The following is a 25,034-nucleotide window of genomic DNA, read 5'->3' on the forward strand; positions in this document are numbered from 1 at the left end:
ACTCCAACGGTCAGTGGCTTTTCCCCATTAAACATCCAACATAATGATGAAGCTATCATCACTGTCTTACCCGTTTTAACCATGGTTTATGTTGACTGACAAGTATGTTAGTTGGAATCCCACCCTTTGGCAGTGTCCAACATCGGAAACCATGGTGGCACTAAAATTCCTGACTGTGCCTTGAATGGACATGTTACATGGTTCCTTCTAGCTTGTCTGACAGATTTCAATTTGTTGCATTAACAGTTTTGTCTTTCACATTAGGTAAACATATTTGTTTCATTGCCTTGTGTGATCAGTAAAAGAATCACAATCTTCCAGCACTAGCCAAAGGTTAGAAGGGTACAACGTGGCATATTCAACTTTACTGTTCCTCAACCTTTTCTTCACTGAGTTGAGGTGTTTGCAAGATTTTTGCATTATTTGAGTAAGGTATAAGTCAAACCTGATTGTTGCATTTTCATGCTTTACTTTCCCCCTTTACTTAGCCGCCTGTCGTATCACAACCTGATCTTGGTAGTTCAAAAGGCTTATTATTATTGGTTATGGCAGAGGTCCAAGGATGGGCTGGGGGCACAGCACCCTCTCCGCCCACTCTATTACAAAACATTAGATTTACAGGGCCGGGATTAATAATGTAATGGCCCCTGATTCCATATAATTTTGATTCCTCCTGACTGTGATCCCTTTCTGAGACCCACCAGAAGTATGTTATTTTTTTGTGGCCTTGTGTTCAAGTCTTCCATTTTTCGTTTGGATTGCCTTCATTTCTGCATTTGTGTTCAAATATCTTGTTTCTTGCATAACAATCAAATTCTCGGCCCCAGTGATTTGTTTTTCTGCTTCTTTGCTCGTGTTAGCTATTTCGTCCTTGCTTGTATACCGTACATCCTAGACATGACATGGACATTTTGTGACTATAGGTGGTCGGCATGATCGTCATTTAGCACTGTCCTTGTTTCTCAGAATGTTGCTTCATTGGTCTCATACTCTTTAGTAGGTATATCATTCAGAATTTTGGATCCTGCTTAGGGTTTGGTTGTTTTTGAAGTTGAAATGCTGCAGCTGTAGGTTAGTACTTTGTTTGACCAACGATTTATTGGGTTTGGTCATGTCTTGCACCCAAGATCTTGGTTTCTGCTAGTGGCTGCCAGCTCGAATTGTTAAGTGCTTTGCCCTTCCCTCCTCCAGCGAGTCTGTGTATGTGTCAGACGTCTAGGTGGAGAGTACAGGGCAGAGGCTATCCCTCAATGTGTGCAAGTAGATTAAGGGAGATTCCGTAGACAATGCTAGAATATAACAGATTAAATGTACATACCAAGCAGTTAGTTGAAACAGGTATTCACAGGAAGTGCAGGAGCAGGCTGTAAACAAAGACACAGAAAAGGCAAAGACAAGCAAGTACAAAGGGCAACACGGCTTGATCAGAAATAAGGGTGTACTGGAATATGATAAGGGGTCTCCAGGGATTAATGAAAGCCCTTGGGATAGGTACCAGCAGATTACTCTTAACAGTCATACAGCAACGTCATGATTTAGGCGTGCTGAGGAAACTGTTGTACTCAGTGCAAGGGTAAAACTGAAAGACCATATACTGAGGCAGGTACGACTTCCACAGACTAGGTGAAGGCAACAGAAGTCTTCCCTTATCTGATCTGAACAGAGACCAACCCAGGGTCACACTATAAAATGGATTCAAGTTGAGACACCACAGTGGACCAAGATGTATACAAGTAGAAAGCAGCAACCAGGTAGAGGACAGGATAGGACATCAGAAGCTACAACAGGAAGGTTGCAAGGCAAGGAGCCCAGAGGAACAGGGCAGAAGGCAGAGGAGTGTGGCAAGGCTGCCAGGCAGGGAAGCCCAGAGGAGAAGGGCAGAAGGCAGCGGAGTGCGGCAGAGCAGTCAGGCTAGAGCCCGAGGAGCAGGGCGAAAGGCAGCAGAGTGCGGCAGAGCCGTCAGGTGGGAGCCCAGAGGAGCATGGCAGAAGGTACAGGTTGGAGCCCAGACGAGCAGGGCAAAAGGCGGCGAAGTGTGGCAAAGCCATTAGTCGGGAGCCCAGAGGAGCAGGACGGAAGACGGCGAAGTGTGGCAAAGCCGTTAGGCGGGAGCCTAGAGGAGCAGGGCGGAAGGCAACGGAATGTGGCAGAGCAGTCAGGCTGGAGCCCAGAGGAGCAGGGCGGAAGGCAGCGAAGTGCGACATAGCCATCAGGTGGTAGCCCAGAGGAGCCGGACAGAAGGTACAGGTGGGAGCCCAGAGGAGCAGGGCGGAAGGCAGCGGAATGCGGCAGAGCCGCCAGGTGGGAGCCCAGAGGAGCAGGGCTGAAGGCAGCAGAGTATGGCAGAGCCACCAGGTGGGAGCCCAGAGGAGCAGGGCAGAAGGCTGCAGCAGACTGGAGAGGGAGCTGCAAGCATCAACAGGAATCAAAGGCCAAAAGAGGATTTCCAGGAAAGGTCAAAAACTGGTAACAGGAGCACCAGCACAAACTCCCAGTGGAAGCAGTTGACTGACCACTGTTTCTGTTCAAAGTGAGCTTATAAAGGCCCTCCCAGCCAGCAGGCCAGCAGGGTGGAGCGGATTGCAGACTCTGGCAGCTGTGTTCAATTTTAGTAGCCTGCAGCAGTAGCAGCAGTGGTTTCTAATCAAGTGCTCTCCAGCTCTCTGCAGCCTAGCCTGCAGTAGCTTGGAACAGGTGAATGCAATCAGGTCCTCTGCCGCTCTTAGTAGCTTGCTGCAAACAAATGTATTTAGTATGCCTCCTCCAGCCCTCTGCCTTTTGGACAGCATACGTGTCCCAGAATGCATCTGCTGGTTTAACCAAAACGCCGGAATGGAACATGCAATTAGATTAGTCCAAAACTGCAGCTGTAAAACAAGGAAATAAAGGCACAGGAGCATGTAGCGGTACTGGGTGGCAGGCGAGTAGGATCGTGACAGTATGTCACCAGCATGGGCTTAAACTGGGTAGGCCTGTCATTGTGTAGTTTCAAGAGTTTGCGGCTTCTCACCAGGTCTATCTACTGGTGCATCTCATATTCTTTGTTTGACCCCATACAAAGTTGTCCCACTGACATACATGCCAATATTCTAACATTCTGAAGCACATGGGAGGGAGATTTTATCACAGAAAGCAGGAAAAATGAATTTTCCCATATGCTTCTACTGGGGTTAGAATTCTTTTAGGTGGGTGAAATGGAAAAAAAAGTTGTATTTCTTTTGTTGAAAAATCGTGTCTCCTGCCTAAATCAGGACGATGGCGTGTATGCACTCTGCAGTTTTGTATCGTGACACCAGCGCTGCCCGCCAACTTTATATGTGCATTGTCAAATTCACCCGCTTCGGTTGGTGTCCCCTGCAGATAGGTGCTCTGTGGGTGTAACTGTAGCCCTTAGCTACTCATTTACTGAGCAGGAATTCTATTATACTGGGAAAACCCTTTTGGTGTCCCTATTGCCAGCTTGATTTTAGTGACGTCCGATTAGCAGCTCTCACTTTCACAGACTGAATTACCAGCAATGTTTTTTATTCAAAATTAAAAAAGCTCAGGCTAGTCCTCCATCACAGGTGGCATTCTGTTAGTTCCTGGGTACTGTAAGGAAGGCATGGCATCAAAAGTAAGACAGACACCAGTGATCACAGTTCAAGGGTGTTTATTGAACTTCAACAAGGGTATGATAAATGCCTATCTAATCCTAAATCTACAGCTGGGAGAAAGCAACGACCATCAAATAATAATGAAGTCCTAGTGGTGGCTTGTCAAAATCAAAAGGCCTATACTAAAAAGCCTATTGCCAATCCTTACCCTTAAATACAAATAGTGTGGGAGAAGTGTTTATGAAAACAGTGTTCACAAAAATGTCAGGATTGCCAAGGCCGGTGGCCTTTCTTCCCCATGTTTTTAGCACGGGACAAGGCGGTTCACTCTAGTTTAGCACAACTTCTGGCTTCTTCAGCTCAAGGCTACAGTTCAATCGCTAGCATCAGGGCCTTCTGTGCCCCAGTCTCTTTACTTATCAAATTCTCTTGATTCAGAGGGCCTGATGTGTCAAGCACAACTGTTATTTTCCTCTTACAAGAGTTCAATTCAGTTGATTCACTCTTCAACCCGGATCACCCTCTTCCGGGCTCGGATCCCCTTTTATACAATTAGTCTCCCTCAGCTGGGCTCGGACCAATTCCCTTGAGTATTAACTAATGAAGTTTTTCAAATGTGCACAGGGTTTAGCTTGACCCGTTGCAGGTGCACTTAAATTTCACAATTCCTTTTTACAATAACACCTTTCAGTTGGATACCCAACAGAGGCCTTCGAATGAGCACCTGTGTGGCGCCAGACTACTCTGGTTATGGTATCTGCCTTGGCTTCAAAAGTTCAGTCAATCTGCTGTTTAATTATTCACATAGTTCATCACCTACGTTTCACGCACTGTTCCCTTCCGATTTCTCTATATAATGTTGCTGCTTGCAACCTTGGCGCTAACACAGCACAGTCTGGTATCTGTCTCTCCGACTCACCGGCTGTGCTGACTTTACTGGCACTGCTTTCGTGTAGGAGCCAAGGACCGTACCACGACGGCAAATGTTTGTCTCGCCTTGGCTATCAACTCGGGAGAGGCCTGGGTACCTCTGACACACAATGCAGGTTTCTTCAGCTTTAATTCCAGGTCTTATGTTTCTTATTCTCGAAGGCTCATGAAAGTAGTGGTCTTTCTCTGAAAAGGTCAAGGGCACTTCCCTCCTTGCAACCCTCTACGGTCTTGCCCTCTTTCCCTTCGTGTTAAACTGCCATCTTGGAACTGCTTCTTCCTTGTGTGATTTGCCTTACGCAGACTGTGCTTTCGTGCTCCACCTTTTATCCATGTGGCTAAATGTGATGTAAGTCAGGTATGTGTAATTATTAGTAATGTCCTGACTCTGCCTGACCATTGTGTTATGACATGTCAGGTGTACGGCTCGACTGTTTGTCCGTTTTCTCTCACAATGAGCTCTCTGTGAGAAAAGGTTTGTCGGCAAAGGGGGTGGGGTGAGTTCCTAAGTATCCTACCTGGTAGGATGTGGAAAAGGTGTTACAGGGAAGGGGATACCGTATCTCGCCGTTCGCTGTCCCACTTCCACTCCCCTAAGACCCCTCATCCAGGTGATCCTCCCGCACTGGTCCACCCCCAGGAACTGTATCCAAAAGCGATGACCATGTCCTGGCCACTTGGCTGACAGATCCCCGGGGACTGCTGGTGAGACACCTTCAGGTTTCTCACAGTGCCGTTGGGCATTTGTCAAACCAGTAAGGTGTTTGATCCACACTTTGTCCCTACATTTATCATTGCCTTGAGTTCCCCAAAAGACCCAATGAATATTAGAGAGGGCTGCAGTTCTGTGATATTTAGGTGCACTCTCCAGAGAAAAACAAATGCAGGGGAGCTTTGCAGTTGAAAACATTCTGATGTTTCCAGCCACTAGCCATCAACTTTTCTGTTCCACACAAGGCTGGCATTAAACCTGAGTGAGTTTTCCGTTTCTGTAGTGATTAACATCTTCGCGCAATCTGCTCTCCAGGAGGGTTATTCCATTGATAACATTGAGTGCAGTTGGAGTCCAGTAGTTTCAGTTCATATAGGACAAATTAATTTCACAACCCCTTGCATCAGAGGCACTCTGGCTTGTGACCTGACTTTACTCATAGGCTATGCGGTTGGTGCACTGGTTTAGTTCTCTGTGGTCCATTGAGACGTACTGTACCTGCCAACACTGCGGGAGGCTCTGAAAAATCATCCGGTTTTAGCAAGACAGTCAGCAGAGCTACTGTGTGGTCCTTTTTGGTCTAGTTTCATTGGGACTCGTCCACAAAATCAACTTCCATTGAGCAAAAAAGGGAAGTCAGAAGTAAAAACTAAGCTACCATCGGGGGTCTCCATGTTTTTAAACTTTGTTGACTGCCCTCATCACCTGCAAGCTTCCTCATAAAGCCTGCATGGACTTCTCCCTGCACACTAAGTTGTGGATTCCAAACACACATTGACACAACTAGTTATCATTGACCTTTGTGATGAAGTCCCATACCTGATTTTGAGGACCATAAAGTTGTTTACTCAGAGGGGCTGGTGCCATCCCGATCCAGTAGATTTTGGGTCTCAGGGTATTATGAGTCAGATCCTGTGGTCCCTCGATCTTGGTGTCTGTCGCATACCAGGGGACAATCAGTGCTGTACCACAGTCTTTTCTTGGGTACTAGATTTCACCCACCCCAATGACCATGTAGTGCAGGTCCGCACTAAAAGCAATGCCCTGCACATTGAAGCTCCCCTGGCTAACACAAAATTCAAGCACAGAATCAGAAAGCTTTCTCTGTAAGAGAAATTATTTCTCCTCACTTGATGGGAGTGCGTGTTTTCACATGGTTATAGCTTCACCAGTGTGTTTTGTTAATGGTAGTTTCATGCAACGCATAAGAAATTGTTTTACAAAGCTTGAGTGCTCCCTGATGAACTACTGTTCTCTTCAAAATTGTTGGCTGTTTTCGTCTTTCCCCGAACACTGAGTTCAGTGCAGGAAACTGTTTCAGAATCATTGTTACCCTACAAGGAATCCTCAAACAGGGGAAACAATGTTACTTATCCCCTGCTCCCTTTAACAAAGCAGTGTTTTGAAAGCTTACCCGGTGTTCCCAGCTGCTAAATCACAGGTGGAAAATACTGAACATCACAGCATAGGCAGCACCAGGGAAGGTAGTGAGGAACGCTTCGAAATCAAGATGAGGTCACACCAGTTAGAGACTTGGCCTGACCCTTGGAGCCCAAAGCAGCCTTATGTGCACTGTGGTGTACTAGCCATTACAACGCTCACCAAATTACAAACCAGTGCAGACCCTGACGAAGTCCAACCCAGAGGGAGGAGGGAACACACTATAAATCTCTTTGCCCCAGTTCATTGTGAATTGTAGGTACAGGTTGTGTAAGAGGGTGAGAAAGCAGGAGAAGGTGTTACGAGTTAAGGGAATAATTGAAAAGGTGATAACATCAGGCGAAGCACAATTTCAGCAGGAGGGTATAACATGAAAGCAGGGCAGCGGAAGTCCAGATGAGCCAATGGAAGCCTGGGTGCAAGATGAGCTGGTGTGGCCCTAGGAGAAGGAAGAGTTGGAAACGGAGTGGAAGTGGCGCAGAGGCAGTAACATCAGTGGGGAGAGACTGATGCAGGAGAAAACCATGAGGATGTGATAGCGATTAGGAAGTCGGTAGTAAAAGTGGTACAGAATAGATGATATAACCTCAGGAGCAGAACAGTACATCCTAGAGGAGATGGCTCTTACAGGAGAAGGTGGGATAAGTGGTAACGACTGTAGGCACTGATGCCAGAGCAAACCAGAGGGTAATATCATAAGAGCTGAAAGCTGAACTAAGAACACTGAAGGTTGTGATGAAAGTACCCAGGTCAATAGAGTGTGCCACCACTTGGGTAGCTTCTAGCTGGCTACATTGGCCGTAGGCTGGATCAGACTGGATGAAGGAACGAGCCAGAGTCTGAGAGATGACTGAGATTTGAGAGATGAGGAAAAGAACCCGGGGTAAAACTAATAATACCACGCTCTCTGCCGCCTACGTCCACTGAAGCATTGGCTCATGAGACTTTACAATAGAGTGAGTCATAGGGTATGGTAACGCCTGCTCCTAGTTCAGACAATGGACGTTGCAGGCCACCATAAAGCCTGCAGTTGCTCAGATGGATCAGGTTACCCCTTTGGAACTCTACGAACTGGGACACTTGTTTCTGGATACCCGCATCCTGCGTAAGAGACATTGGCAATGGGGTGGTGTCTGAGGAAGGAACGCCAACTGACTGGGGAGAGGGACGTCCTAGTTATTTCTTTGTTTGGGAAGATCCCTTCTTGGTCCGACTTTCCCATCCGTGCGGCACATTCCCACTAACGATAAAGAACTCTGATATAGTTTCTTGATCCCAGTGAGACCAAGTATTGATATGTATCTGCCAATAGTTGTAGGAATACATAATAGCTCTTAGATGCACTACTGTATTCTGTGCATGAGGTTCTAAGCAGGTACACCCCTAAAGTACAGCAGGCCCCAGCAATGTTATATGCATGCATCATAAACTGACTCCATCCAGAGCAGTCTTTACAGCTAATACGTTAAGGTTACTGTCACACAAACAAGGTGTCTTTCGTGCACCATACCCCTGAAGGGGATTGAGCCTTCCAGCCATCGTGTTGGGGAATTAGCATAACAGTACAGCAGTCCACAGCCAGATGTACAATTTGACTTTCAACATCACCAAGGTCAGTGGGGGATGGGGAGAGAGCTGGTCTGAATACAGGTGTGGCCACACGTGTTCAGGCTTCTCTTCCTGATGAAATGGCAAGCATTCTTATCCCTTCCCTTGTGGGCAAAGGCTTGCCAATGATATCAAAGAAGGGGCTGATTGACTGGAAGTTACTAGGGTGATAAACTTGTTGAATTTGGGGGCAGTTTATTACCAAAATAAACAATTGTACATGTCTTTATGTACAGCAACTTTTATTTAATTCTGTTACAGCCCTCTTAATAAACTTTGGTCAAATAAGGATATCATGATGGCCTTACTACAACTCTTAAAAAATATTTCCAACAAAGGCGTTATTTGGGAAAACTTTGTGGTGCTGTTGGCACAATCACCCTCTGGCTGATATCACGACTGAGCAACATCTTACTTTGTATCTGCCCTTATTCTAAATACACAAAATGGTATTCATCGACTCTATATTTACTGTGTTTTGTGTATCTTGTGTATCAAATCAGGGAGAAAGAAAGATCTAGTTTCCCAGAATTTCGGAGTCCTAAAACAGAAGAGTTTCGTAAACCAAGCCGGTTCATGAGGCAGCCTTTCAGGAGTGGTGTTGGCCGATTTCATATGGTAAGCTCAATTTATTTGTTGGAAAATCATTATTCCTGTGTATTCTAGAGTGCAACTATATCTGGGATGACAGGGTACAAATTTCATGTAGAAGTGGTGATGTATTTGCACTACTGCCTCATCTGTATTGAAGCTGTGTGATACTCGTGGGAAGATGACATGCAGTGGCAAATCGGGTGTTTGCGTTTATTTTTTGTTTTTTTAAGTATTGTTTTAATGTCAAGTTCTGCCGCTTTTTTTTTCCTTTTTGTTTGCAAAATAAAAATGTTACAATTCTGAAAACAGTTATCTGTTGCTTCTGATTCCATTTGTGATATTACTGCAAGGTGTGGTGTGGTCTGGTTCAGTACTTATGAAGCCAAATGCATTGTTATAGCAGGGATGCAGGTAAAACCATGTTGGCTTCTTGAAGGATTAAGTGACTATTAATTTTGAAAATATTCAATTTCGGGGGCGCTCGAGAGCCCGAATGAAGATGGCGGCAGGTCTCGGAAGCTCGGCCAGAGCCTGCCATTGCGCAATGTAAAGCATACACCACAACCCCTGGAGTGCTGCAGAGAAGATTTACGTGAGACAATGGCACCTCCCAATGCCAGCCCTGAAAATTCTGGCCCGCTACAAGAAAGCTTAGCCACCGTCTGACATCGAAGACCCGAGCCTGGGATTGAGGGCCGCACAGCACTGTTCCCGCCCGGGCATACACACCGAGTGGGATTGAAGAGGGGTGGGGTGGAAGCAAGTTGTCCCCGCTAGACCTGCCCTTGGCTTTGCTCCGAGAGGAAGCTTGGCGATCCAACCCCATGGCACTGCATTCGCCAGACACAGGAGGATCCGAACATACAGCCGCCTTGCCTGGCGGGTCACCCACCGGGCCTCAGCCGTGTCCTCAACCCCGACCCGGCAGAGTGAGCGACGCACCAGCCCTTGCTGGGGACAAGGTCTACAGGAAGACACCAGGCGGTCATACGAGATGCAGAAGGGGCTAGGGAGACCAGCATTGCCCCTGGCCTGCCGACAGGCCCTTGGGACTCTGGCCAGACGCCGCGTGACAAAACTGGTCTCTGGGAGGCTGCCCTAACACACCACCACTCGTCTAAACCGAACCAGCTGGCGGTTCAGGCCGCGGGCTGTACAAGCGGACCAAAGACAAAAGCCCGGCCCCCGAACGGGGCTTGTGAGGAGGGCCCCACAGGACATTCAAGAAGCCGGAGCTGAAGGGGCCTCTCTCTCTCTCTCTCTCTCTCTCTGCGGCCCCCTCTACATCAGGCAGACAGGCCTCCGGCCCCGACCCAGCGGAGAAGGAATGACAGAGCCAGCATCCCAACATAGCTGCAGCGTGGGCGTGGGGGCAGAGCAGATCAGCTCCGGGCCCCAGGTGGGCCTTCCATAGGCCTGGGGGACCCCCTCGGTGGCGGCCGGACCCTGAGGTATTGGGGGAAGCGCTCTTGCGCCCCGCCTCATTGCATATTAAAGGATTTAGAGGGACACAGTAGGTACCTCTCAGCTCACGCCGGGGTATACCTCTGATACAGCCCGGGTGGTCTGAGCACACGTGCCCACGCTACACAGGCAGTCCCGAGCCATTAAAAGAACCAGAAGACACACCGCCCGGGGCAAGAAGATATCTAAGCGGCAGAAGGACATCGGGCCTGCAGATCCTTCTAATTAGGAGCTTGTTGCCAGCGTGGTAGGTGACCGGTGGAGATGGAAATACCGCAACAGCCCAACAACGGATTTGCCGGTACCAACACCCCTTCCCCCGCACACCTGCACTCACAAGGGCTCCTAAGGACGCCTCTGCTTCCCACTCAATGGAAGGCCACGCTGTGGTCACCGCTCTTAAGAGGGCACCAGGGGCTGCCCCCATAGTGACACGGTCAAGGGGACCCTCCACACTCAACATCATCCTACAGCAGCACAGTGAAACCATCCCCGTGCCCAAGAGGCAAACCACACACCGTTTAGACACTGATCAACACCTCTTGAACCCCCGGCCTATCGGCCACAGAGGGGTGCCGATCACAGAGCACACCCGAGGGTGACACCAAAGCAGGTAACCTGCCCCCGCAGCCTCAGAAGGTTTGGCATCGGCACACCTGACATGGGACTGCACCCAACTTTCAGCCCATCGCTTTGGCGCATCGGCCCGGGAGCCTGTACACGGTTGATACGACCTCTTAAATAGGCTATCCAACCCCACACAACAGGCACCACACGCCAGCGCCCTTCCCGTAGGGTTAGTGGCCCCTGAGCCCCCGAACAATAACAAAAGATAGAAGATGCCTGGAATGATATGCTGAAAGAGACCGCAGACAATAAGCCAAAACCATCGGGAGAATACGATGCAGTTGACACCACGCCCAGGCTGTCCACATGACGCAAAACGACAATGGACATTCCCGCCAGCTTCCGACAAGATCTTCAGGATGTCCAGGCGAGACTCCACGTCCTGGCGGAAAGGACGACGGATAATGAGCAACATATCAGTTCCCTGGAAGACAACCAAAGTTCGACAGCGACCGAACTGCATGGTGTAATCGGAGAGGTTCAATGCCTCGGCGCCAAGATGGAGGACCAGGAAAACCGGTCCAGGCGCAACAACCCCCGCATGATTGGCCTCCCTGAAAACGCAGGAGGGCCCAATTTGGAGACCTTTATGTATAATTTTTTGCAGGACGTGCTCCACATTGAGAACCCCGGGGAACTTACAATAGAAAGGATCCACAGGGCACCAATCCCGAAACCGGCAACGGGGGAACGCCCACGACCGATCACACGTAGGCTTCTAAACTTCCAGCACAAGCTAATGATCCTGAAGGTACAGAGAAGTTGGGCAGGTCTATATCTATGGGGTGCCTATCGGGCTCTTCAGTGATGATTCTACAGAGGTCTCATGCTGGAGGAAGGGGTTCAACCCCCAGTGTGAGGCTTTGAGGGGACAAGATGTCAGACATTACCTGAAATTTTCGGTGGTATGGTGTGTCCAAATAGACCGCCAGTAGCACTCGTCTGACGCCCTGGAGTACGCCTGGCAATTCCTGCAACGTCTGAATAAACTGACTGCAGACTATCCAGAGGAGAAGACGCAGACACCATCGACATCGCAAGCAACTTCCTCGTCCAAATTCTGCCTGCCGCACAACAGAAGTAGGAGGCAAAGATCAGGCAGAGCACTGAGGGGGGCCTGATCGGGGACGGAAGGAACCCACGACCTGAGCCCTAGTTTGGGCTGGGCTAGAGTTTAAGATCTGCCCACAAACCAACCCAGCCCGAAGTTGGAGGAGAGACTAAGACCACCCATGGGGCTTGGCCTCGGGAACAGAACACCGAATTGGAACTTTATCTCTGAACTGCACCCCCACACAGCCATTTCCGGGGGAGGGAGATGTGGCAGCTTAAGTGCATGATGGGCACCGTGCCCACACAGGCAGACAGACCATGCGGTATCTGAACCCCCACAATCTTTGTTGCGAAGATTCTCCACACCGCCATACCAACGCAAACAGGTCCTGGAACGTGCCTGGAAGGAGGCCTGCAATCACCACTGCCGATACCGCCCAGCCCTGGTACCTCAGAGGGACCTCACGGCTCAAGGTCCCAGGCGGAGAGATCCTCGCTATGCATGGGAAGGAGTGCGGTTGCATGGGCTAGCACTCTGAAGCCCCATGCATGGGCTTTATTGCCTGGTATTGGTTGTGGGATACTCACCCCCATTGTTACAAGGCAAATGTTACTTTCCTCAGTTTTAGTTTTTCTACTACCTTGGGATCAAGAAATAAACATGGCTTCCGGGAATATAGGCACATTATTAGTGTGGGGATCGACACATGAGCCGACCCATAGGAGGGGATCAATCTAGAAAGGCCCCCACCCTGCACTAAACTGATGGCTGAGGTCACTCTGATAACCTTGAAAGTGCAGGAATTGGGCCACACTAAAATGTAGGCGGGTCCTGAATCATCTGAGGGACCTCCCGGGGCGAAATACTGTTTCTCCAAGAGACACACGTGCACAAGGCAGAATCTAAAAAAACTGGTGAAGGGCTGGGTTGGCACCGCAGCCCATGCCCCCCCTGCAGAGGCAAACTAGGCGTGTCCATACTGTTCCACAAACTATTAACTTCCACTATCCAGCTCATTGTAGCGGACAGGGAGGGGAGATATGTTCTTGTTCAGGGTCAATTACATCAATACACACTTATCAACATCTGTGCTCCTACGACTGATGCCCCTGCCTTCTTCACCCACCCCTTTGCTGCTTGCGCCCCATTCATGAGACGACTTACATTGGTTGGAGGGCACCTCAATGTAGCGTTGGACCCGGTACTGGACAGAGGGCAATGCCCCTCGGCCCGGGCACACTGAAAAAGCTTATCATGCTCACATCCCTTCTCACGGACATGGGGCTGAGAGACGTGTAGAGGAGCAAACGTGGAATAAACAGGGACTACACCCATTATTCTGGCAGACACCAGTGTTAGGCAGAAACCTGTGCAGTTCCCTTAGGGACCACTGCAAAAAGTTTAAGACTACAGGTGTTAGCAGTAAACCCAATTGGTAGCAGTCTGCACCACCCAGATTTACCTGGTAGCTGTGGCTGAGCAGTCAGACTTCTCTCAAGCAGAGTTAGGCAATATATATAGAGTATACACAATGGGGCTAAACATACAGTAGCACAAGCAAACACTGACCAGAGCTTTGATATAAAAGTATATAATTATTTATTTAAAAACACACTTGTAAAAATACACTGGCATTAATATGCCAAGCAAGTTCAAACAGTCACTAGAAATATATACACCTCCCTAATTATTTGACAAGTCTAGGTTAAGACACCACTTATTTAGCAAAACAGAGGTGAGCGCGTAACCATAGATGGCACTCCAATAATTTGTTAAAAAAGGGGGAGAAAAGGCAGAATAGGAAAATCACACAGTACCAACACTTTTAAGGAACCACAGCAAGTCAAGAAAGGCAGGGTCTACTGTAGAGCAAAAAGTTCATAGGGCAGGCCCACTCTTGGAGAGAGCAAGGCGGAATGTGCCCAAGATCACACAGTGAAAATGCACTCAGTCTTTGCAGAAAAGTCAAAAAGAGGTTGGATCTAGTTGGGTAATGTTAACAGGTCCGAGGTCACCCCAGGATAGAGAGTCAAGGATTTACGGGACACCTTGGACAGTCTGTTGCAAGCAAGGGAGACCAGGCGGGACACAGTACCTGAAATGGTGAGAAAGCTCCAGCGGGGGCAATTGTTCCTGGCAGCGGGTGCAAGTCGGGGCTTTGTCCAGGGGAAGAGAAGATCTCGACGTGGAGGAAAGCTGGAGGTCGTTGCACTGCCAGGGAAGAAACCAGCTGCAGAGTTTCCTGGTTAAAAGGTACTACCCTTTTATTCGCGGTAGTGGTGAAGCGTGGCTATCCGGCCACCGGGGTGCTTGGCATGGGCGATTCGACCACAAGACGATCCATGAGGCGGAAAAGGCGAACTGGTTGGTCCCACCAGCACAAAGGGAAGCAGACTCTCCTGGAAGATCTTCTCTATCGTTGGGAAAGTGGTGAGTTTTGTACAGCAGGGCTCCACCGGTGGTGTCGTCGTAGATGGCTCAGCTTCTCCCCTCTTTGGATTCTTTAGGTCCTGTGGCGACTTCTGAAGTTCCAGTCCCCAAAGCCCTGCTTTTATGCAGAAAACCCCCATTCATCAGCCTAGCTGTCAAACATGCTAAGCGGTGAGCCGGGCGTCTCGCCACTGGGCCAATCACACAAGAGTGCGACTTCAGTTGCCAAGGCAACTCAGTCCAGGGTGCCTATTCCCCCCTCCCACACATCCTGTAGACCCAGACAGAGTAGCACCACTTTTGGAGGCTTTTGGGCAGAAGCCCGCCAAAAGTGGAACAAAAGGGCTCGACTTGGGTTAGGGTTTCAGAGGCGAACACAAATGCCATTTTAAAACGGAGTCCTGGCAAAAAGACCCAACCGGGGAATAAATATTAAATAAATAACCCGGCGGTATCTTTAACATTGCACCAAAAAGTGGTGCGTTTAAGATGAATGGGAAAATCCCATAGGAAATATTCCGGTGGAATATTTCGCGTGGTATCCGCTGCCACCAACCAGAAACTCGACAAGGGGGGGAGTGGACAGTGCCTCCTTGGAAAACAGACCCAGGGGCAATCGAATTACCCCTACCAGTACTTCCACAATATGATGGTTTGTACTGGTTCTGTTCACAATTTAAGACTAGTAAAGCCAATGGTGACTTTACATACCCTGGGAGACAGTAGTCAGTCCCAGGGTATGGAGTCTGTTTGGGGGTCACTATGACACCCCTGTGTTACTGCACTGAGGGTGCTGTGTAACACACTTACCAAAACACATGAAGCCCTATGGAGTAAAAGACCCCATAGCCCATAAAACACATTACATAGTCAAAGGACATTCTCAAATCATGCCTAAGAGTGGGAGAAAGAGAGTCTCACTCTTAGCAGGAGAAAAAAATAAACCCCAAAAATCCAGCAAAGCTGCTGGGGGACTCACTAGGTTTGGGAAATTATCCTTTACAGAGAATTCTCCCTAACAACCAGAGCTACTTAGGGATAGGTTACTGGTTGGCCCCAGACACAATGCTCCATGCATTAGGGGAATGCACAATCCTCCCCACCAATGTCTCAGACCATGCACCGTTAAAACCAGACTAACACTGCCCGACACCTCCTGAAACCCCCCGAACTGGCGCCTGAATATGAGAGCCTTGGCGTACCCTGATTTTGTAGAACTCATAAGGGGAGACAGGGCATTATTTTGTAACACCAACATCAACCCCTCCTATAATACTTGGGCATGCTGGGATGAATTGAAGGCTTGTTTGAGAGGCCAGTGCATCTCTTGATGGGCACATAAGACGAAGCTGTGGCGCGACAAGGAACACCGACTGACTACTGAATTGGAAGCCCTAGAAAAATGGCACAAAAAACACATGATCAACAGACACCCCTGCAACTTCGCAGGGTTCGAGCAGACATTAAGGACACATCTTTTTCGAGCTGGTCCCAAAAATTCTACATCAAAATGACAGGACCCTACGCCTGATGGCGCTCGCCCTAAAACAACGCCAGGCAGCCGCTGCAATCACTTCTATTCGGGATGGGGAAGGGAACCTGGTGGTAGGGGATGCTGGCATCAATTCCAGATTTGCGCAATTTTATGCAGAGCTATATGCAAAGCCGGAAACGCTTCCTCCACAGGCGATGCAGGGATTTCTAAACGTAATCCGGCTGCCCAAAATAACCCAAGCCCAATACGAGGCGCTGGATACCCTGTTGACCGTGACCGAAATCAAACAGGCGATACTCACCATGAACCCAGGCAAGGCCTCAGGCCCCGACAGTATCCCGATAGATATGTACAAACACCCATAGATGATATTGCCCTGAAGCTCCACGCGGTACTCTCAGAAGCAGCCAACTGCGGCCGATTGCCAAAGTGAATGCTAAGCGCCAACATTGTGGTGTTCCATAAAATGTGGAGGCCGGGGGACGAATGTGGCTCTTATAGGCCCATATTCCTTATAAATTCTGATGCCAAGATCCTAGCGAAATGCCTGGCACTAAAGATTGAAGCGGTCATGCCCCATCTGATACAGGACGACCAAACTGGCTTCATCTGCAAATGGCACTTGGGAGACAATGTACTCTGGCTGTTCCATGTCATCGCGGGCGAGGCAGGAACGATCAACGCCGAAAAGGCATTTGAAAAAGTCAAATGGGATTTCATGTTCCTGGCCTCGCTGAATATGGCCTCCCCCTGTCGATCATAAATCTGATCTTACTGTATATGGGCTCAGTGGCAACGATGACAACCAACGGCCTTATGTCGGCTCCCTTCGCCCTCCACTTTGGCACACGTCAGGGGTGCCCATTATCGCCCCTCCTCTATGCCTTGTCCATCAAACCGTTAGCCGAGGTACTGCGGACTGACCCGAGTTGACTGGGCTCTGGAGGGGTGGTGTAGAACATCGGGTCTCCCTATACGGTGATGACCTCCTTTATATAGTGACACTCCCAATTCCCTCTCCAGATTACGCCGCCTCCTACAGCAATACAGTCCTATGGCGGGGTACTGGGTAAACTGGTCCAAGTCCGAGATACTGCCGCTGAGACCCGACATTCCCTGGGACCCTGGAGTGGTGGCCCTGTTCCGATTGCAAACTAGCCACAACAAATATTTAGGGGTCTACATCAGCGGCCACATCGCAGACCTCCGGGACCTCAATTATCCCCACATGGTGGAGCGGATATGGGCTGATCTATCTAACTGGGACACCCTGCCATTGTCTCTAACTGGCAGAATCGGTGCCATAAAAATGAACGTGATGCCCAAACGCAGCTATCTAGCTATGATGCTACCCTGCGCTGCAAGCCCAAAGATGTATAAAAAGATAGAGACCGCGGTCACGAGTTTCTTATGGAGGGGCAGAAAAGCATGCTTACACTCGAAAGCCCTTACGGCGTCCAAACCCGATGGTGGCCTTGCGCTACCCTCGTGGCGTACCCATCAGGCTGCACAAATCTGCTAGGCCAAACGGTGGCTCAACCCGGAGGATCGCTCTAGTTGGAGAGAGATGGAACTGACATTGCTGGCCCCCTTGCCACCTCTAGAGGTCTTAGCCATCCCCTCACGGAAGCTTCCGAGATGCATACACATCCCATCCTAGGCCAGACCATTGCCCAATGGCACAGACTCCACTCTCAACAAGGAATCGACACTAGAAAAGCGCCTGCGTGGATGTCGGTCAGGACCCTCCTATCACTTGATCAGACGATTAAGCTCCATCCCAAGCAGGTCACCAAATGGGCGCAGTTTAGAATCGCTGACCTGTGTGGCAGCCCAACGATACAAACATTCTCAGAAGGTGGCAGAACCCTTGACCTGCAAGCAAGACAATGGCTCCAGTATGGCACAATCTGTGCCGCCATAGCACAACATACCTCGGCGACCTCCAGACAGGCTCTCCCTGCCCCCTGTGAGCTCGAACTAGATCTTAAGACCTGAGCGCACCCACGCCTATCTATGTTCTACTCTACGGCCATCACAAACAACATGGGGAGAACCTCTGCATTGGCTGATACGTGGTCGAGAGACCTCGGCAGTCAGATCGAGACCGGAGATATATATCAATATTTTGCGGCCATCCCAGTGTCTCATTGAACATAAACGGGGAAATCCAGTATAAAATAATACAACGCCTATACTACACAATATGGGGATACTGCCCTCACCTCTTTGCTGGTGGGGGTGTGGGACAATAGGCACTATGGGACACATCGTTTGATCCTGCTCAAAGATCCAACCGTTCTGGCAAACGGTGCACACTACGCTGAACACCCACTTTCCAGAGTCCAAAATATCAATACCGGAAGACGTGCTATTCGGGTCCAACTATAAAGACTGGCACAAAGACCCCATGGCATGCAAAGTCATACATGCAGTATTGTTTGCCGCCCGTAAACTCCTAATTGTGAATTGGAAAGCCTCAGAGGTACCCTCCAATGACCAACTACCTGCTATACTGGCCAAGACTGGCTCCGGGGAGGGGGGGGGAGCACACTCCAAAGACTGTACCCGACCGAAGTGGCGTTAAGACACATATACTGGATGAGGCTTGATCCACCCACACAGAACTTGCTCCGTACGGGGGGAGGTGGACGCAGACTAGACGATTAAGTTATCCCACTGAAACATACAATACACTAGGCGCTCACCGCTCTCCCAGGCGGCCCATCCCCAGAGCAACCACCACATGATGCCAGAAGCACACACAGGATATTGGCACCCCCACACACGGATGCCACCATGTTAATCTCACTAGCGACAGTTATCTTGATCCCAAACAGTTCCAGTGGTAGTTGTTGAGGTTTAAGTTTCGGGGGGGGGTGGAATCACGGGACTGTTCTTGAAGAGACACTGAATCTGCACTAAGCCGCGCTGTTGTACCCCGCAGCGGGACAGGGATGGTCTCCGGAACAACCTCAATCCACTCCATATATGTTACGAGCGGTGAGTGGTCCGGGGATCGCTCTTGACGAGAAATGTTTTATTTCATGGTGTAAGATGTAATGTAATAAGCTGTTTGTAATGGAAAAAGAAAAATATAACTCTTTAGTAAACAGATGTTACAAAAAAAAGAAAATATTCAATTTCTAGAAAAGTTAAAAAGGAAATACAAATATGCATTTTAAATTAAGAAAAACCGAGTACGCTTGTTTCATTGAGATCCAAGGAGATCCACCTTATTTACATATGACTAAGATTGTGTGGGTATTTTAAAGCGTTTTCATATTTACTATTGAAACAACTTGTCCATAGAATTAACAAGCCTGCACATTAACTTTAAATTAAAAAAGGTTAAACTTTTTCTTTGACTATCAACGTTATTTGTTGAGATAAGGGAAACCGGTTTCAGTGCATTCACGGACCTTGCATAGACAATAGCTACAGTTTTGTTTAAGTTGATGGTGTAGATAAAAAGATGCTACATTTAGTACATTCATATTTTCTGGGTTAATTTTAGTTTTGTTAATGCATGTGGTAAAAAGCTTTTATATTCAGTCGTTATGCATCATGCATTTTATAATTCAGTGTTTTGTCTTTGGCTTGTTGAACACGCAGACATCCAAAATAACAAAGAAATGCTGGTGTACACGCTTAAATGTCTTTAATAACCTGCATGTAACTATGTACTGGTTGAGCCGAGATAATGGGTACAATTTCAGTAGTTACCAGAGGTGATCTGAGTGGGGAAAAATGCTGGTGAATATTGAGCAGTGGAGACCTGTCTACTTAATAGAGGAAGATAAATGTCCTTTAAAAGAAAATATTAAGAGTTAGTCCTTACTTCCATGAAGGTTTTCTTACATAGGTTTATAGGATCACGATAAGGAAAGAAGGCTTCAAGGGGTATACAGGAGATTTATTACCTTTTGTATGGTCTGTGGAAAAAAAAGAAGTCCACTGTTAATCAGTGCTGAATAATGAAGATTGCCCATGCTATCTGCACTGGTCAGTCTTGATTCTATTAAAGACAAGGAGGCGAGCATTATGCTTATCTCTTTAATTTGCCACCAACATAGCAAGTCAACTTTTAATAAACCTTTACAAAATAAATGTTTCTTGCTTCCATGAAAAAAAGAAATCTTTAGTTTTAAAGTTTAGAGTCTTTGTAGAGACTCTTCCCTGGTCTCCTACAAGTCCCATGAGCCTCTTGGTGCTCAGTAGTCCTTCCTCCACCAATCCGGAGTCTGACACCCCAATGAGGACTCTCCACACTAGGTCCTTTCCTCTTTCTTTGATTGCCACAACAACTGAGTCTGTATAACTGTCCAACATCAACCTTTCCCTTGAGCCAACTGGGGATGCAGCTTGCTATCCAAAAGGTCCAACGGGACAACTGTTTTCGCTTCCATTAGAACCCGGCATCTTCATGCAGGTTTCTGTTCGTCTCCTACGAGAAACAGAGAAATAACAATGAGGGAGGGAATGCGATGTACTGATAAACAGCTTTGGTACCAAATACTTTCAATAGCATAATAACTTCATCGCATTCATCTGAGTGGGATATAATGCTCGCCTCCTTGTCTTTAATAGAATCAAGACTGACCAGTGCAGATAGCGTGGGCAATCTTCATTCTATGACAAGACGGAGGCGAGCATTATGCTTGTTCAAAGCTCTGAACCACCCTACTAGCCATCTCTGAAACTGGCTTAAAATAGAAAGTCTTAAAGGTGGATTCTGAAGACCAATCTGCTGCTTTCATAATGTCTTGCAAGGGCACACCTATGGAGAAAGCTCTAGAAGCCATGGCGCCTCTAACAGAATGTGCTCCAAATATCGTTAAATCTATGCCAGCCCACTGCATAACTTCCCTCACCCATCTAGCAATTGTCGCAGTAGCCACTGCCTGGTGAGGTTTCCTGCGCGCTATTAGTAATTGGGTAACGCCTTGCGGCCTAATCGGCATAGTCGCGGTCTCATAATCTTTAATGCATTTCGCTACACATAGTTTTGAGTTTTCGGGGAAATAAGGGTAGGAGATCACCCTGGAATCTGATTTAGTCCTTTGTACTATGGTAAAGGCTATACCCTCCGGATAAAAGATCTTTCTATCTATCTCCAAGGCTTTCGCGTCTGAAACTCTCCTGCATGCTGTTAGGCAGAGTAACATCGCTAACTTCCCAGAAAGCTGGGATCTGGACAGTTGGCTGTTTTCTGGCCAGCTAGAAAACAATCTGAGAACGTCACGGACATCCCATAGAGAAGAATACTTGGGCTCTGGCGGCCTCTTCATCTTGATTCCTCTCAAAAGCCTGTGGACTGCCGGGTGTTCGCCTACTGGTGCTCCTTCCACTTTCGCATGTCCTGCAGATAACGCTGACCTATAGACTCCCAAGGTCCGGTACGCGCACCCTTCGAGAAATTTGCCTGCTAAGAAATTTAGGACGTGTACTATAGGTGCAGAAACTGGATCCAACTGTAAGGTTGAGCACCATCTAGCCGAGGCATCCCATGCCGAACTATAGCTTCTAAAGGTGAAAGGCGCCCAGGAATCTCTGATACAGTCCGCAGCGATATGCGAAATTCCTGGCAGTTCCCATCTCTCCCTGAAATTCGGCAGGCTATGAACTGCAGGGAGCCCGCCTCTATCAGAGGATGGCTCTGTCCGGTTGGGCTGAGGAGGAGATCTGGCCGATGAGGAATCTTCCTCGGGAAATCCGAGGAAAGTTCCATCGCTACTGGGAACCAGGGCTGAGATTTCCAAAGGGGGACTACTAGAACTGGTTCTGCCTGGTCTCTGCGAACCTTCGCTAGAAGTCTCGTGATCATTATGAAGGGTGGAAACGCGTAGTGCACTGCTCCCACCCATGACTAGAGGAATGCATCTGTCCCTGCTGCCCCCGGGTCCATCCTCCAGCTGAAGTATTTGGCTGTCTGAGCATTCAGTCTCGATGCGAACAGATCTGTGTGTAATGGACCCCATAATTGATCTAATTTGAGGAAAACTTGGGGAAGCAGCTTCCAGTCGCTGGAATCTGTCAGGTACCTGGAATTCCAGTCTGCCACTTCGTTTTGGGCTCCTGGAAGATACTCCGCCGCTACTGCTATCTGGTGTTGAAGGCAGTAGTGCCAGAAATCTTTCGCTAGTTCCGCTAGCATTCTCGATCTGGTACCTCCTAGTTTGTTTATGTATCGTACTGCGGAGATGTTGTCCATCTTCAGCAGCACTGAGCATTTGACTCTCTTTGAAAGTTTGGACAGCAAAGGAGCCTGTTAGAAGCTCGAGACAGTTTATGTGGAGCTGTAACTCGTTCTCTGACCATTTCCCTCCTGTTTCTAATTGACCACACCTTGCTCCCCATCCGGCTTTGCTCGCGTCAGATTCTATAGTAATATCAGGAACGTCGCCGAAGATGGCTCGACCGTTCCAGGCTTCCATGTTTTGCAGCCACCAGTGAAGCTCTGAAATTGCCTCGCTGTCTAAGGTAACTAGCTGATGGTATCCTAAACCTCCTTGCAGGTGTCGGATCTTGAGTCTCTGGAGGGCTCTGTAATTTAGTGGCCCAGGAAAATCGCTTGGATAGAAGCTGCTAGAAGTCCCACTATTCTGGCTAGATATCGTAGCGAGATGGTCTTTTTTGCTAGGACTGACTTGATCTCCTTCCTTATTGCTTTTACTTTCTGGTTCGGAAGTTCCAGAGTTGCTTTTACTGTGTCTATGGTGAAACCTAGGAATTCCACTCTTTGAAGTGGCTGCAATTGAGACTTGTCGAGGTTCACTAGAAACCCCAGGGAAGATAGGTACAAACCCAACGAATATCGGTGATCAGGGCGTCCTTGCTCTGGTTCAGGATCAGGATATCGTCTAGATAAATTATGATCCAAATACCTCTTTCTCTTATGGCCGCTGCCACCGGCTTCATCAGTTTGGTGAAGGCCCATGGGGCTGAAGCGAGGCCGAAGGGAAGGCATTTGAAACGCCACACCTCTTTGTTCCAGCGGAATTGAAGGTATCGGCGGTGGTCTTCTGCTATGGGCACTGTGAGGTAAGCGTCTTTCAGATCCAGACGTGCTAACCAATCCCTCACGCGCAGAAGGTCTCTTAGAAGATGGATTCCCTCCATATTGAAGTGATTGTATTTTAACCATTCGTTTAGGCTCTTTAGGTTGATAACCGGGCGCACTTTTTCTTTTCTGTGCACGAGGAACATGTTGCTTATAAACCCCGGGGAAGACTGCAACTCGCTCTCTATTGCATTTTTCTGCGAAGCTTTACTAGCTTGTTCTGAAGAAGCGCTGCTTCCTGTGCTGTTACGTGAATAGCTTGCGGCTCTTGGGCTTGAAAGGGGTCGCCTAGAAACTCTATGCGCAAACCTGCTACGGCTTGTAAAACCCAAGCATCGCTGGACAATGCGCGCCAAGCGTTCAGAAATATCAGGGTCCTGCACCCCACTTGTATATTTGGTGTACTCACTGCCAGTGGCGCCTGCCTGCTTGAAGGCTCCTCTTTGTCTGCGATCTCTTGGGAACCTCGGCCGGGAGGGGAAGAAGGAATATTGCGGTCTTCCCTTCCAATATTGTGCTCTGTTACCCTGGGGTCTGTGATGATAGGAATATCGACCGGACGCCCGACCCCTCTGGCGTCCGGTCCCAGCAAAAACTCTCCCGGGAAAAATTCTTTTGATGGAGTTCTGGGCCTTTTCGAGGGCTGAATACGTTCCTACAAATTGGGACATTTCTTTCGTGAACGCCTCGCCAAAGAGGAGGCCTTTCGCTCCTTGGCCCGCTTCGTAAGACGATAGGTCGCTTAGCTTTGAGTCGATCTTTAAGAGCACCCCTCTTCTCCTCTCTGACGAGAGGGCGCAGTTGGCATTCCCCAGGAAGCACATTGCCCTCTGTGCCCAGTTCGCTAGGACTAGAGGATCAATGGGGGAACCTGTGTCTTTGGCTTGCTCCGCCAGGTCCATAATTTTTGCCAATGGGCCTGCTAAATCAAGGACTTTATCTTGGCATCCTCGCCAGGCCCTGTCTACGCCTTTCCTGATATCTTTGGCAGACTTTGTCACAAAAGTAACCATCTTTGGGTCTAAATCTGGGGTTTCCGATAACTTATCTGGGAGATCTTGACGGGGGCATTCCGATCTCATGCGAGACCTTACTTCTCTGTCGAGCGGCTTGCGTATATGCTGCGCCATGTAAAGCGCTACCTTTGGGGAAGGAACCCACTCCTTAGATTTCGGATGCCTAATAGTATCCGGGTCGAACATATCGTTCGTGTCTTCTTCTTGATCCAGTATTACTTCATCTGCTGCTGTGTGCCCAGAGGGTTCATCATCCTCTTCTGCTTCGTCATCGGGCGAGTAGCCCTAGTCTATGTCCCCGAGAATATTCACCCCTGGGGTAGGGGGTCTGGGTTGGCAATCTGTTGATTTTGCCAGGAAGGCCTTCTTCAATCTTGCGGCGGGATCGTCTGCCTTGTGGGGGTCTTGGTCTACCCTCCTATCCTTGCTCGGGGGGGTCAAAGAGTCAGAGCTCTTCCGAGCCTTACACCCCTGTTCAACCCCTTTATGAGGGTGTCCAGTCGACGTGCCTTCGCCAGGGCTAAGCGCCCTCTTTTTATTGGGAGATTTCTGATCTTTTTGTGTAAAATCCATGCCTCCAGCATGTCTAATCTCTGGGCAATTGGTTGTACGACCCTCGGAAACAGCTACAGATAGGGATTCCCCTAGTACTTTTTTAAAACTGAGTGACAGTTCTGTTTCCTGATGAGAGGGTTCTTCCCCCCACTCTTCCTCAGAATAATCAGGAGATGTGGAGTGCTCTCCATCTTGATAATGGGCCATAACTTCCTTGAGTTAGCAAAGCTAACGTACCTTACAGTCGACTGAATGAGGCCCACTAAATGAGGCAATTCAATGTGAAGGCCTTCTGGAGACACGTGTTGCTGTAAGAACGAAATGTTTTTTTTTTGTTTTTTTTTTTTTTAATTGCCTCTCAATGCATACGCTCTCCATCAGGGATCCAGTCTAATTTCCCTTTGTTTTTTTTGTTTATTTTTTTGTGCTTTTTGCAGTAGAAAAGCAGAT

General features: G+C 48.4%; 1 protein-coding gene and 1 long non-coding RNA gene across 6 annotated transcripts in view; one reads left to right on the forward strand and one right to left on the reverse strand.

Moving 5' to 3' along the window:
• BCLAF3 (BCLAF1 and THRAP3 family member 3) overlaps positions 1 to 25,034 on the forward strand; it is an 856,420-nt gene that overhangs the window by 608,911 nt on the left and 222,475 nt on the right. For all 5 annotated transcript variants that reach the window (XM_069637097.1, XM_069637096.1, XM_069637098.1 and 2 more), the window contains one exon: positions 8,790 to 8,904. In XM_069637097.1, coding sequence (XP_069493198.1) covers positions 8,790 to 8,904 — 115 coding nt within the window. The remainder of the gene's footprint in view (positions 1 to 8,789; positions 8,905 to 25,034) is intronic.
• LOC138526396 (uncharacterized) overlaps positions 19,993 to 25,034 on the reverse strand; it is a 147,874-nt gene continuing 142,832 nt past the window's right edge. Inside the window, exon 3 of the long non-coding RNA XR_011283569.1 lies at positions 19,993 to 20,397. This is a non-coding gene — a long non-coding RNA (uncharacterized lncRNA). The remainder of the gene's footprint in view (positions 20,398 to 25,034) is intronic.

The sequence above is a fragment of the Ambystoma mexicanum genome, chromosome 7p (assembly GCF_040938575.1).
Source record: "Ambystoma mexicanum isolate Mex_15411 chromosome 7p, UKY_AmexF1_1, whole genome shotgun sequence".
Classification (NCBI taxonomy): Eukaryota; Metazoa; Chordata; class Amphibia; order Caudata; family Ambystomatidae; genus Ambystoma; species Ambystoma mexicanum.